This window comes from Petaurus breviceps, unplaced genomic scaffold (assembly GCF_028583685.1).
Source record: "Petaurus breviceps papuanus isolate PSGF00001 unplaced genomic scaffold, PetGlider_PUasm1.0 90444, whole genome shotgun sequence".
Taxonomy (NCBI): domain Eukaryota; kingdom Metazoa; phylum Chordata; class Mammalia; order Diprotodontia; family Petauridae; genus Petaurus; species Petaurus breviceps.
In genome coordinates this window covers 455,525-468,367 of record NW_027187256.1, presented here as the reverse complement: position 1 = coordinate 468,367, position 12,843 = coordinate 455,525, and the positions used below count along the sequence as shown (strand labels likewise).

The 12,843-nt window shown below is 39.4% G+C and overlaps 1 protein-coding gene across 1 annotated transcript; it reads left to right on the top strand.

Annotated features, from left to right (window-relative positions):
• The first annotated feature begins 1,827 nt into the window (after positions 1 to 1,827).
• LOC138177586 (olfactory receptor 56B1-like) lies at positions 1,828 to 6,466 on the top strand. The gene is made up of 2 exons (XM_069108799.1): positions 1,828 to 1,945; positions 5,077 to 6,466. The coding sequence occupies exons 1-2, from the start codon at positions 1,937 to 1,939 to the stop codon at positions 6,040 to 6,042; spliced, it is 975 nt and encodes a 324-aa protein (XP_068964900.1). The 5' UTR covers positions 1,828 to 1,936; the 3' UTR covers positions 6,043 to 6,466.
• Positions 6,467 to 12,843: the final 6,377 nt, after the last annotated feature.

The following is a 12,843-nucleotide window of genomic DNA, read 5'->3' as shown; positions in this document are numbered from 1 at the left end:
AATTTAAAGATTTTTCTAAAAGAATAATTCAACAAATAAGATCCTAGGACTTGAAGATTTAGTGCTGGGAAAAACCTGACAACTCACCTTTTAACTTTAAAGAGAAAAGTGAGGCCTAAGGAATTTTAAACACTCCCTAGGGTCATGCATTAAGATAGAGAACACCTCCCAATTCTAGCTCAAATGGTCTGCTTCATATTCTTTTGCCTTTCCAATATGTGCTTCTTAGATTATGGGATTTAGGAAACCAAACTGTCTGGGAAACAAGAGATACTTCCTTAAAATCTGAATGCAAGTACCTAAGTTTTTCTTAAATTACAGTTGAAGTCACTATAATTTTCATTTAAAGGAAAGGGGTGTATTGTTAAGCTCTGAATAGTGAGTCTTATACAGTAATGTGATATTGGAGGATTGGGTTGGGTTGGGGGAGTCAAGTTAATAAGCATTTATTAAACACCTACTTGAGGCAACCACGTGATGCAGTAGTTAGCATTCTGGGTCTGGAATCAGGGGAGGCCTGACTTCAAGACTGGCCGTCACTTCACCCTTGTTTGCCTCAGTTTCCTTGACTATAAAATGGGCGTGATGACAGCACCTATCTGGCAACATTGTTGTGAGGATCAAATGATATAATGTATAGAAAGCACCTTGTAAACTTCAAAGTGCCATGTAAAAGCTATCATTATTATTACTAGTAAGAAAACCAGTGTCAGTAGATCATAGAGGTCAATGAAAGGAATATGGCATAAGAAGACAGAAAAGATCACAAGAGACCAGTTTATGTCAAAGTCAAATAGAGGATTTTATATTTGATCCTAGAAATGATACAAGGCCACTGGAATTCACTAATGGTGCATTAATGGTAGCCAAGATCTTTTCTTTAGAAAGATCCCTTTAATAATCAAGTGGTAGCTGATTGGAGTAGGGGAAGCATAGCAGGGAGACCAACCATCGGGTTATTGTCATTCTCCTGGCATTAGTTGATGAGGTCCTGCACCAGGTTGGTGCTAGTGTCAGAGGAGAGAAGGGGGCACCAAAAAGAGATGTTGCAGAGCTAAAATTAATGTCTTAGCAATAGATTGAATGGGGTAGAGGGAAGGAGGACAGTTCAGATGAAGCTTCTAGGATGATATTTAGACTGCAAGCCTGGGGGACTGATAGTAGGTTTGTACTCTTTATACTTATAGTGAAGTCCAGGAGGGTAGGGGTGTGTGCATGGTTTTGTGTGTGTGCGTGTGTGTGTGTGTGTGTGTGTGTGTGTGTGTGTTGGTGAAGTAGTATGGATAAGGGGGTAAGATAATGAATTCAGTTTTGAACATATTCAGTTATGGTATCCATAGGACATCTAGCTGAAGACATCCAGGAGGCAACTGAAGATGTCAGATCGAAGTCTTGAGAGAGAGTAGGGCTGAATAAGTAGATCTCAGAATCATCTGCAAAATGGTTTCACATGGGGGGCTGGATGGGAATAGAAAGATTTTCTTTGCACTAAGAGGTTTTGTTTTCAAGAAAATTTGTTAGATGCTTCCTCGAAGTACTGAAATTACCCTCACAAATTTAAAAATGACTAGCAAGAAAAATTGTACTTGGCATATATTTCAGTGGCATTCACTTTTCATAGATCAAAGCATTCTGTACTGCATAGTCAAACTATAATTAATGTCAGTAGAATCAATGGCCTGATTTAGTCTGCCTCCTGGGTTGACCTCCCTTGACTCCCTTGAGGCAGTAACTTTCTTTTAGTCCTTCCTCCTATCTTTAATTGGGTAGCTGTTGTGCTTCCTATCCCTCCTAAAACCCTTTCAATTGCTTTGCCTGGACTATAAAATCCCTGTTTCTCCCCTGTGAGCCTGTAATTACTGCTTACTCTGAGTTGAACTCAGCTCCTTGACAACTCCTGCAGGGTCAATTACTGTAGCCTCCCACATCTCTGTCAATGGTCATGGTGAGTACCATAGTCCTACTTTGCTCTGATTCTCCTAGTGAATGACAAAGACCTAGGGTGGTGGTAGTAGTGATAAAACTCATTCCTTTTACCCGAAATTGACCATGAAATGACCAAAGAAGGGAGAGACTCAACTGCCATATGGGTAGGGGGAGCTTGGCAGGGTTGTGTTGGTATTGAATTAGAACTAGCACCCAGATAAAAGAATTCTCTGCGGGTCAAACATCAGTCATTTAATGATCCCCTAACAGAAAACTGAAATGGTCGCATAACATTCTCTAAGACTGAGTGAGGATTGTTCTAATTAGATGAGAACAAGGCAGCATTTTAGTCCTGTTTGCTAGACTAAAAAGCTTTCACAGGAAAAAGGAAAGGTCTCAGAGATGTGTGAACTGTTTGTCTGAATCAGGGTAGCAAGGGTCCATGCCTGAACACCTTTACAATTTTACAACTATAGAATCTTGGTATTATTTTTAATCAATTGTTTGATTGTTGCCAGGATTTCTTATCTCTTCCTCCCACTGCAAACCAATAGAACCATTAAAAAAAAAAAAAAAAAGACCCTCCTAACAAATATGTATGGTTTATCAACTACAAAGATTCACATCAGTCAGTCCAAATATGTATGAATCATTCTCATTTTGAAGTCTATCACTTCTCTGCCAGTAGATTTGTAGGATGTTTCATCTTCAATCTTGTGGACTGAAGATTAATCAGCATATCGACCTGAGTCCTAAAGTCTTTCAACGGTGTTTTTATCTATATTGTTATCATTTGTCCTACTCACTTCAGTCTGCATTAATTCACAGAGGACTTTTTAATTACTTCTGAAACTATTTTATTATTTCTTATAGAGTAATATTATTCCATTATCTGCATACACCATAACTTTTTCAGTAATGCACCATTAGGAGAGCATCCTGTCAGTTTCTTGTTTGGGGCTATAATAAAAAGAGCTGCAATAGAAATTTTGTAAATCTATATTGTTTTCCTCTTTGTTAACCTTGGTCCTCTACTGTCTCATCTTAAATGCTACCATGAGAATAGAGTTTGGAATTCTAAATCAGAAAAAAGCAGGGTAGAGGATAGCACAATTATCACCATCATACTCGGATTACTAAATGCTAGAATTATATTCATTTTTCTCACTTCCATATAATATGAATGACTTATTGAATTTACAAACTGCAAGAATTACTGCCTCAGGGTGGCTAGGTGGCGCAGTGAGTAAAGCACTGGCCCCGGAGTCGGGAGGACCCAAGTTCAGTTCTGGCCTCAGACACTTAACACCCACACACACACACACACAAATCTAGGCGTGTAATCAAGTTACTTAACCCCAATTGCCCTCCAAAAGGCAAAAAAAAAAAAAAAAGAATTACTACCTCATCTTCACATGAAATGACTCCTGTTACACATTAACTACGACAGTGAGCAGCAATCACAGAGAACATGACTGATTTAATCCATGTTGGTAAACAATTATATTAATTTGCTACCATGCCCTAGATGCTATTAGGTTTGGGGGACATGTTAAATATAAATGCTAGCTTAAAACATCATGTAATACTTTAGAGATGTTATTCTATTTGTTCCTCTCTGCCACTCTGAGAGATAGATACTATCATTATCGTCTCCATTTTCTCAGTTGAGGAAACTGAGGCTGAGAGAGTTTAAGCGACTTGCCTAGGTTCATTCAACTAAGAAGTATCTGAGGCAGCATTCGAACTCAGTCTTCCCGACTCCCAATCCAGTGCTTTAATCTCTGTACCACCTAGCTCCCTGATATGTACATGACACGATAAATCATAAACCCATTTCTGTTATCATTGAGTTTAAACTATAATTGTTTGGGGAGGTAGTAGTGGAACAAGTACACCTACATATGATTGTAGCAAAAAGTAGGAAAGGAAAAGTAGAAAGCAGGTGATTTAGGGAATTTGGGGACATTAAGAGAATGTCAATGAGCTCTGCTACTTAAAAGGCATTATTGTTAGCTAAGACAAAGTAATTGTAATAGGATAAACCAAGACACCTTGAATGAAGACTTTAGGAACCTCTCCCAGTAGCAGAGCACTATATAACTGGACACCACAAATTATGGAAGCAGTTCCTTGAGAAAACCCATTGAGAGCAAGAGTGATGATGGTATAAACCTTGGGGGCGGGGTAGGGTGGGGAAGGGAGAATATTTCTTATGTTCTCACTTGGCACAGGTTTTCATAGAACCAGATTCAGGTTCGGATCAGGTTGACTGAGAGAATAACTGAGGGAACTATATTGTTCAAGGTGAGGCTGGAGGAGGGCATGGGTGAGTGAGAGGGTATGCCCTTTTAGGGAAAAGTGCTAGGAGCAGTAGGACACTGGAGCTCAAACGTCTGGGAGGAAAGGTGGATGAATACTTCCATGTACCTATTTTTCTTCCTGCTAGAGGCAGAGTAATTAATTGAGCTATAGAGATGAGAGAGGAATAGCTGTTGTCATTAACCCCTCCGCCATAATCAGTCTTAGCAAAAGGCTAGGGAACATGCAATTCAAAGACAGGTCCAGGAAGAGACCTGGGCTCCTAGATACTGTTTTAAAAGAAAGCCCAGTACACCAATACTTCAGACTTAATTATCTTGAAATAGGGAGCACAAGTAAGCAGAAATAAAAATCTTCAAAACACAATAGAAGGGCCATCAGGATCACCTGTTCTGTGATAGTTTTCCCTTGTGTAATAATTTGTATGTAAATTTTTGTTTCCTGGGACCCCAGGGAAGTTTTGTGTACCACATTTTGTCATAAGTTACCTGTAGTCTTGAGAATAAAGAACATGGAAGGAATGATCATGATCAATAGTACTACACATAGAATGATTTCACCCATGAAAAAGCCCTTCACCAATTTCCTCTTCTATTAGCCATTGTTGTGTGTGTGTGGACTCAGAAGCTGGTCAGTTAATACACCCTGGATCCTTGTAGTGTGTATCTCAGAATTATTTTCCTTAGACTTAAGGGACAGGGGTTCTACTGCTAGAATAGTGTGTATACTTTGAAATACTACAACACATATAAACAGGCACCTAATAAACCTATTGAATGGCACATAACATGTTGAAGGGTAATTATTCTGGGGAACTTTTTTTCTCAGAGCATGATGACTCCAGCTACCAGACTCATCAATGGATCCCACTTCCAGGTAAAAGAATTCATCCTTATGGGACTCCCTGGAATCCATAGTTGGCAACACTGGCTATCTCTACCCCTGGCATTACTCTACCTCTCCTCCATCAGTGCCAATCTGCTCATCTTTATCACCATCTGGAAGGAACCCAAATTGCACCAGCCCATGTACCAATTCCTGAGCATTCTTTCTGTAGTGGACATAGGCCTGGCCACCACCATCATGCCCAAGATTTTGGCCATCTTCTGGTTTGATGCCAAGGCCATCAGCCTCCCTGAGTGCTTTGCTCAGATCTATGCCATACACTGCTTTGTAGGCATAGAGTCAGGCATCTTCCTCTGCATGGCTTTTGACAGATATGTGGCTATTTGCCAACCCCTCCGCTACCCCACCATTGTCACAAACTCTTTTGTTTTCAAAGCCACTGTTTTCATGGTGCTCAGAAATGGACTGGTTGTTATCCCAGTGCCAGTGCTGGCTGCTCAGAGAGATTACTGTTCCTCCAATGAAATAGACCACTGCCTCTGCTCCAATTTAGGGGTCACCAGCCTGGCCTGTGATGACAAGAGACCCAACAGCATTTGCCAGATGATCCTGGCTGTGCTGATAATGGGGGCTGACTTAAGCCTCATCATCCTTTCCTACACCTTTATCCTCCGCTCTGTGCTAAAGCTGAATTCAGCAGAAGCTGCATCCAAGGCCATGGGAACTTGCAGCTCCCACCTCATCCTCATCCTTTTCTTCTATACTGTCATTGTTGTTATTTGTGTCACCCACCTGGCAGGGAGAAAGTATCCCCTGATCCCTGTACTCTTCAATGTGCTGCACAACATTATCCCCCCAGCCCTCAACCCCATCGTCTATGCATTTAGAACCCAAGACCTCAAGCTTGGCTTCCAGAAGGTATTTCTGCCAGGCGTAAAGGGCAAATGAGCTCAAAGCAACCAGGCTCTCTGGAGTCAAATGTCCAATGTGTGTGATCTCCATCTCCTCCAGACAAGGGAAGGCCCAGGTGGAATTTTTTACTATGTGAGCAACAGTTGTAATGCCCACAAGTATTTGCCTTATCTTCAGATTATTTCATATCTCCTAGGATTCATTTCTGCCATTATGTTATAATGCATCATGGGAATTCTTGATGGCCTGAAGAATGGTGTCATAGATAAGGACTTCTTGTAACAACCTAAGGTTGCTTTGGATGAATGCAAAATGATTCCACTTGGATAATAATGAACAGCCTAGGCAGGAGAACTTTGTAGCCAATTGAGATCTTATAGGTTCACTTATGAATCCATGTGGCTTTTATACTTATAAACACTGAGAATGAGATGTTGAATAAAGAGTCTCTGTAAAAGGATATGTTATGTCATAGGATGGAAGTATTCTTTTGCGTTTGTACTAATGGCTTTTAAACTCCAGACTTGCTGTACACCAGTTGTGCTGGTAAGACACCAAATGGTATTCCTCCTAAGTCTTGCCAAGTGATCTCCAAGTTATTTTTTTATCAATTGCTTTATTAATTTCTAGTTTACATCATTCATTTCCACAAGATTTTGAGTTACAAATTTTCTCCCCATTTCTCCCCTACCCACCACTCCAAAATAGCGATCCCACTGGAAATACCCTCCTCCAGTCTGCTCTCTCCCTTATGTTTTCCCATACCCCCTCTGACTTACCAGTGGGACACAGTGGATCTCTATGCCCCAGTGCATGTATATCTTATTTCCCAGTTACATGTAAAATAATATAATAATAGTGTGCATGTGTATATACATATATATATTTTTTTAACCTTTGATTTTAAAACTTTGAATTCCAGATTCATTCCCTTTCTCCCTTGTCACCCACCCTTACTGAGAAGATAATTAATTCAATGTAGGTTGTACATGTGTAGCTATGCAAAACATTTCCATAGTGGATATATTGTTAAAGAAAGACTATATTTCCCTCCCTCCTACCCCACCTCCCACTTGTTCTATTCTCTTCTTTGATCCTGTCCCTTTTCAAAAGTGGGTGCTTCTAACTTCCCTCCCCCCTAGCCTGCCCTCCCTGCAATTATCCCCCCTCTCATCCCCTTCCCCCCTACTCTCCTGTTGGATGAGATACCCTATTTAGTGTGTATGTCATTCCCTACCTAAGGCAAATTCAATGAGAATTAGGTTGACCCATTCCCCTTTGCCTTCCTGTTCTTCCCCTCCATTGTAACCATTTTCCCTTGCCTCTTCTATATGAGATAGTTTACCCCATTCTGTCTCTCCCCATTTCCTCTCATTATATTCCTCTCTCACCTCTTAATTTCACCTTTTCAGTGTCATCTCTTCCTATTCAATTGGTCCTGTGCCCTCTATCTATGTATACCTGTACACATATATACACGCATTCACATATGTATTCATATGGCCATATGCCCTCCTATATAGACATATATATATGTATGTATGTATATTTCTATTCCCTTCAAGTATTCTCATACTGAGAAAAGTTTCATAAGTTACAATTATTGTTTTTCCATGTAGGAATATAATGAATGTCAAATTTTCTATTCAACTTTGGTGTTTTCATCAAGAAAGCTTGAAAGTCCTCTATTCCACTGAATGACCATATTATCCCCTGAAACATGATACTCAGTTTTGCAGGGTAGGTGATTCTATGTTTTAATCCCAGCTCCTTTGACCTCCAGAATATCATATTCCAAGCCCTTCAATCCCTCAGTGTAGAAGCTGACAGATCCTGGGTTATCTTTATTGTGTTTCCCCAATATTCAAATTTTTTTCTTCCTGGCTGGTTGTAATATTTTCTCTTTGATCTGGGAACTCTGGAACCTGGCTATAATATTCCTAATAGTTTTCTTTTTGTGATCGGTTTCAGAAGGTGATTGGTGGATTCTTTCAACCTCTATTTTGCCCTCTGGTTCTAAAACATCAAGGCAATTTTCCTTGAGAATTTCTTGAAGGATGATTGCTGGTTCTTTTTTTTATCATGGCTTTCAGGTAGTCCAATGATTTTTAAATGATCTGTCCTGGATCTATTTTCCAAGTCAGTGGTTTTCCCAATGAGATATTTCACATTGCCTTCTATTTTTTCATTTGTTTGGATCTGTTTAATAGTATCTTGATTTCTCAGAAAGTCACTAGCTTCCATTTGCTCCAATCTAATTCTGAAGGAATGATTCTCTTCAGTGAGCTTTTGATAGTCTTTTTCCATCTAGCAAATTTGGCTTTTTAAGGCATTCTTGTCCTCATTGGCTTTTTGAGCCTCTTTTGCCATTTGAGTTAGTCTATTTTTTAAGGTGTCATTTTCTTCAGTCAGGTTGTTGAATCTCTTTTCAAAATTTTCTTGCATCGTTCTCATTTATCTTCCCAATTTTTCCTTCACTTCTCTTATTTGGTTTTCAAAATCCTTCTTAAGGTCCTCTATGGCCTGTAACCAGCTCATATTTTTTTTTGGAAACTTTTGTTGCAGGAGTTCTGACTTCACTGTCTTCCTCCTGTTCCATGCTTTGAAACTTTTTGTCCCCAAAATAGAATTGTAAAGTTGGATTGCTCTGCTTGATTTGCTTCCTTTGCTTTCTCATGTTGCCACTCAATTACTTGACTTTTTGGCTTTTTGCCATGGTAGAACTCTGCTACCAGATAGGGGAACTTTGTCCCAAATCTCTGGGGTTTTCTCAGGTACTGGAGCTATTAGTTGGTTGCCCTCTCTGAAGCCTCGACAAGCTCTGGCAAACTGGTCACTCACCCCAGGACCTCCACCCTAGACCGTGATCCAGATCCAAGAAGGTTAAAGCAAGAGCGATTACACCCTCGGACTGGTGGCTTGGTCCCCCTACAACCTGCAGGCCAGGAGGTCTGACACAGCCACATGGCAGTGGCTGCATGGCCACAGTGCCTCAGCTGCTTCTCCCTCCAGGGGGTAAAGGCTGGACCATACTCCCAAACTACTGGATCACAAAGTCCACACTGCACTGACCTCTCACTTTGTCCTTAGCATCTATGGGTTGACAATTCTGAAAATTGCCACATCTGTTGGTGATCTGAAGTCCCTCCAACCAGCAGCTGGTCAGGCTACCCTGAGGCTAAAACCTCTGGCTCAGGCTGAGCTGGGGTCGGCTCCCAGAGTGCTGCACTGACCACTTCCTGCCGACCTGATTGGCTGTCCTCAGCAGGAGGTTAGCTTCTCTGTGTCATTTTGTGGGTTCTGTAGCTCCAAAGTTTGTTTAGGGTTGTTTTTTACATGAATTGGAGGAGGTGGGAGCAGAAACCCAAGGAAATCCTGTTGCTTCTCTGCCATCTTGACTCTGTTCCCCCAAGTTCTTTCTTTTTTAATTGCATGTTCTTATTTGGTATTGGGGAAAGGGATATGGATCCTCAATATTTGTATATTTAATCATTTTCAGATGCTTGACAGTACAAATAATTTTTTAAATTATAAACTTTCATAAAATATTTGATAGGATGAGATAAAGGTAGAAAATATGATCCTAAAACCTCTGCTACCTTCTTAGTAGAGTAGCATAGTCACACTTACCAATGGTATGTGAATAGAGAAGATAGATTGTAGAGATGAGATCAGAGATGGGGAAACCAATTAAGTGGCTCTTATGAAAGTACAGACAAGAACTGATGAGACCCTGAAGCTTGGAATAGAAAATTTGTGTGAACTCAGAAAAGGGGGAAAAGATTGAGGTCGAAGGAACAGATTTGGCAACAGATTAGAAAGGTAGAATAAGGGAGCATTAGGTGTTAAGACTGACACCAAATTGTGACCTTAAAAGACTGGAACTGCCTTGGACAGTAACTTGAAAGTTCTAAAGAACAGTAGGTTTTGGAGAAAAGACGAAGTAATGAGATTTGTAAAGTACATTACAACTCACTCATACTTGCTTATCCTCTGATGTTCACCCTTTTTTTTCTTTGGAGGAAATTGGGGGTTAAATGGCTTGCACAGGGTAACACAGCTAGGAAGCGCCAAGTGTCAGAGGCTGGATTTGAACTCACTTCCTCCTGACTCCCAGACCAGTACACTATCCACTGTGCCACCTAGCTGCCCCTAATCCTCACTCTTTTCTACCAAAAACATAAAAACTGCATGTGGTTGGGGAGAGTGAGTATGTGTAGCAATTAAATGATAAGAGTTGGGGGCAGCTTTGAAGAGAGAGAGAGAGAGAGAGAGAGAGAGAGAGAGAGAGAGAGAAGGAGGGAGGGAGAGAGAGAGCAGTAGGGGACCTTGGTTTACACTCATACATACATGGTGGGAAGTGGATGATGATTGTCCTATAAACAAAAATAAGAAACAATCATAAGTATAAGAATTGGGGGGGGGGGGGGAACAAGGAGGAGAGAATACACAGAAAGAGAAGATGGTCAATAATGCTAAATGCAGCAAAGAGCTTGAGGACTAAAAATTGTCTGCAAACAGGATCTCACCATCCAAATCCTAAGTCCACTTTCATGCTTACTGTACCTGTCAAGGACATTTAGTGCTTCACTCTAGGTGTGTACATGTTCAACAATAACCAACAATTTATCAAATGACTGGTCCTTCATCTTATTCGGTTTCTAATCCCTTTCCCAACTTTGAGTGATGTGAAAGGATTTTTTTAATTCTTATATTTGTTATTTGTGAAATAAGCATTTTTATAATACAGTATAACAAAAAAGACAATTGTACATGTAACTTCAAATCTACTGTGTATAACTAGCTATTGCTTTTAAATATACAACATAATCATTTTTTCCTTTTTTTTTCACCTTCCACCCTAGAGATGGCTACCATTAGACATACATAGATTAGATAGATAGATAGATAGATAGATAGATAGATATAGATGCATATATACACGCAAACACATATACACATGTGTATCTATATGTGTATATGTGGGTATACACTCACATAAACACATAAAACCAAAAGAGTTTCTAATTCACATACATCTTAACTGGCTCCTTTACTCTGTAGCAAGAAATAATAATAATAATAATAACAACACTGGCTATAAAATGCTCATTTGCAAGAAGTCTGATGATCCTAATGTAGTCTGAAATCTCAGCTCCCTCATCTATTTTTCTGCACCCATAGGGATACAAGGGTATGGACCCATATATACGAGACACATAAGCATTGTCATCTTTAAGGGAAAATTGCCCAAACACTCTCTCAGCTCACTCTACGTGTGCTTCACCCCATCTGACTAGACCTCCATTGACTTTCCCTTGTTGTCTTCATATACATTTCAGGGGCTTTCTAAGTGGTAATTAAATAAAGCTCTCCTAGATACCTCACAACATGGCCACAGGAGAGACCCACAATCATGTGTTTCCTTAGGGTCTCTTTTCCCACAAATCACTAGAATGTTTCTTAAGCATATTCTCCCAGGGACTCCAAACTATTACCAAGATATCTGGTAAATGCCTATATATAAGCCCATTTCTCCCCTGACACATCAAAAAAGCTGGAAATTTTTTTAAATGAGCTTGAAAAGTTAAGTAAACATTTATTGAGTTCCTACTGTGTACTCAACACTGTGTTCAATGCTGTAATACAAAAGGCAAAAAAAAAAAAAATCATGCTCCCAAATAGTTTAAAGTATATGAGAGACAACATGCAAATGTCTATGTACCAACAAAATATTCACAGGGTACACTGGAGATAATTACAAAGTAGGGCACTAGAATCCAAGGAGATTAGGGAAAACTTTTTGAGAAAGGAGAAGTTTTACTTGAGAATTGAAGGAATCTAATGAAAGTGAGGGGGCACAGATAAGAGAATTCGAGACAGGAAAATGGTCAGGTTGGGAGACAGAGTGTCTTCTGAGAGGAATAGGTAGGAAGAGGCAGATCCAGGATTTGCCCTCAAGTCCTTTAACTCTAAAATCAATACTGTTTCTATTTTCTTTGAAACTTTTTCCTGTTTTTTTAGCTTATTGTTGTCTTTTTAAAAAATTATCATAATTGTCTAATATATCCCTTCATTTGTCCTACTTAGGGAGTCAGCCCTTGAAAGAAGGAAGAAAAGAGAAAGAAAAAATAATGCCGTAAAACTAACCAACTGAATCCGTCAGTTAATGCCGTGTTCTACATACAGAGATTTTTCCCCAATTCTGAAAAGAAGGCAAGGAGATAGATTGTTATCTCTGTTTAAAGTCACGTTTGATCATTACATTTATGCAACACTGAGCATTTATTTTGTTTTTTGTTTTTTTCTATTTAGATTATTATAGTTATTATGCATTTTTTCTTAAAAGAAAGCTTTCAATAAAGTTGGTTTTAAAGAAAACAAAGCAATAGTAGGGACTATGAAGGGTGGGACAAAATTTTCTATATGTTCGGTAATTTCCAAGAAGCAAGAGTTGCAGTCATGATTTCAGACAAGGCAAAGACAACAAGGATATATGGAAAGATAAAGACTCTCTACTCTGCTGAAATGCACCATTGTTTTATTGTAATAAAATAATATCACCATTAAATAGACATGGACCAAGTCAGAAGTGCCAATCATACATGGCCAGCAAAAGTCCAGAGGGTATCCTGAGAGAGATGAAAATGGAATTGGGAAATATTTAACTAAATAACTAAACATGCAGAATATCATACATAATGTTAATTTATGAATTTCTAAGTCAAAATGCTGCCCATAGGAATCCATTTTAATTTGAGTTTGACATCACTGCACTAAGTGATAATCTATGGTCCTAAATTAAAGGCTAATCAAACTGCAAAACAACAACGACAA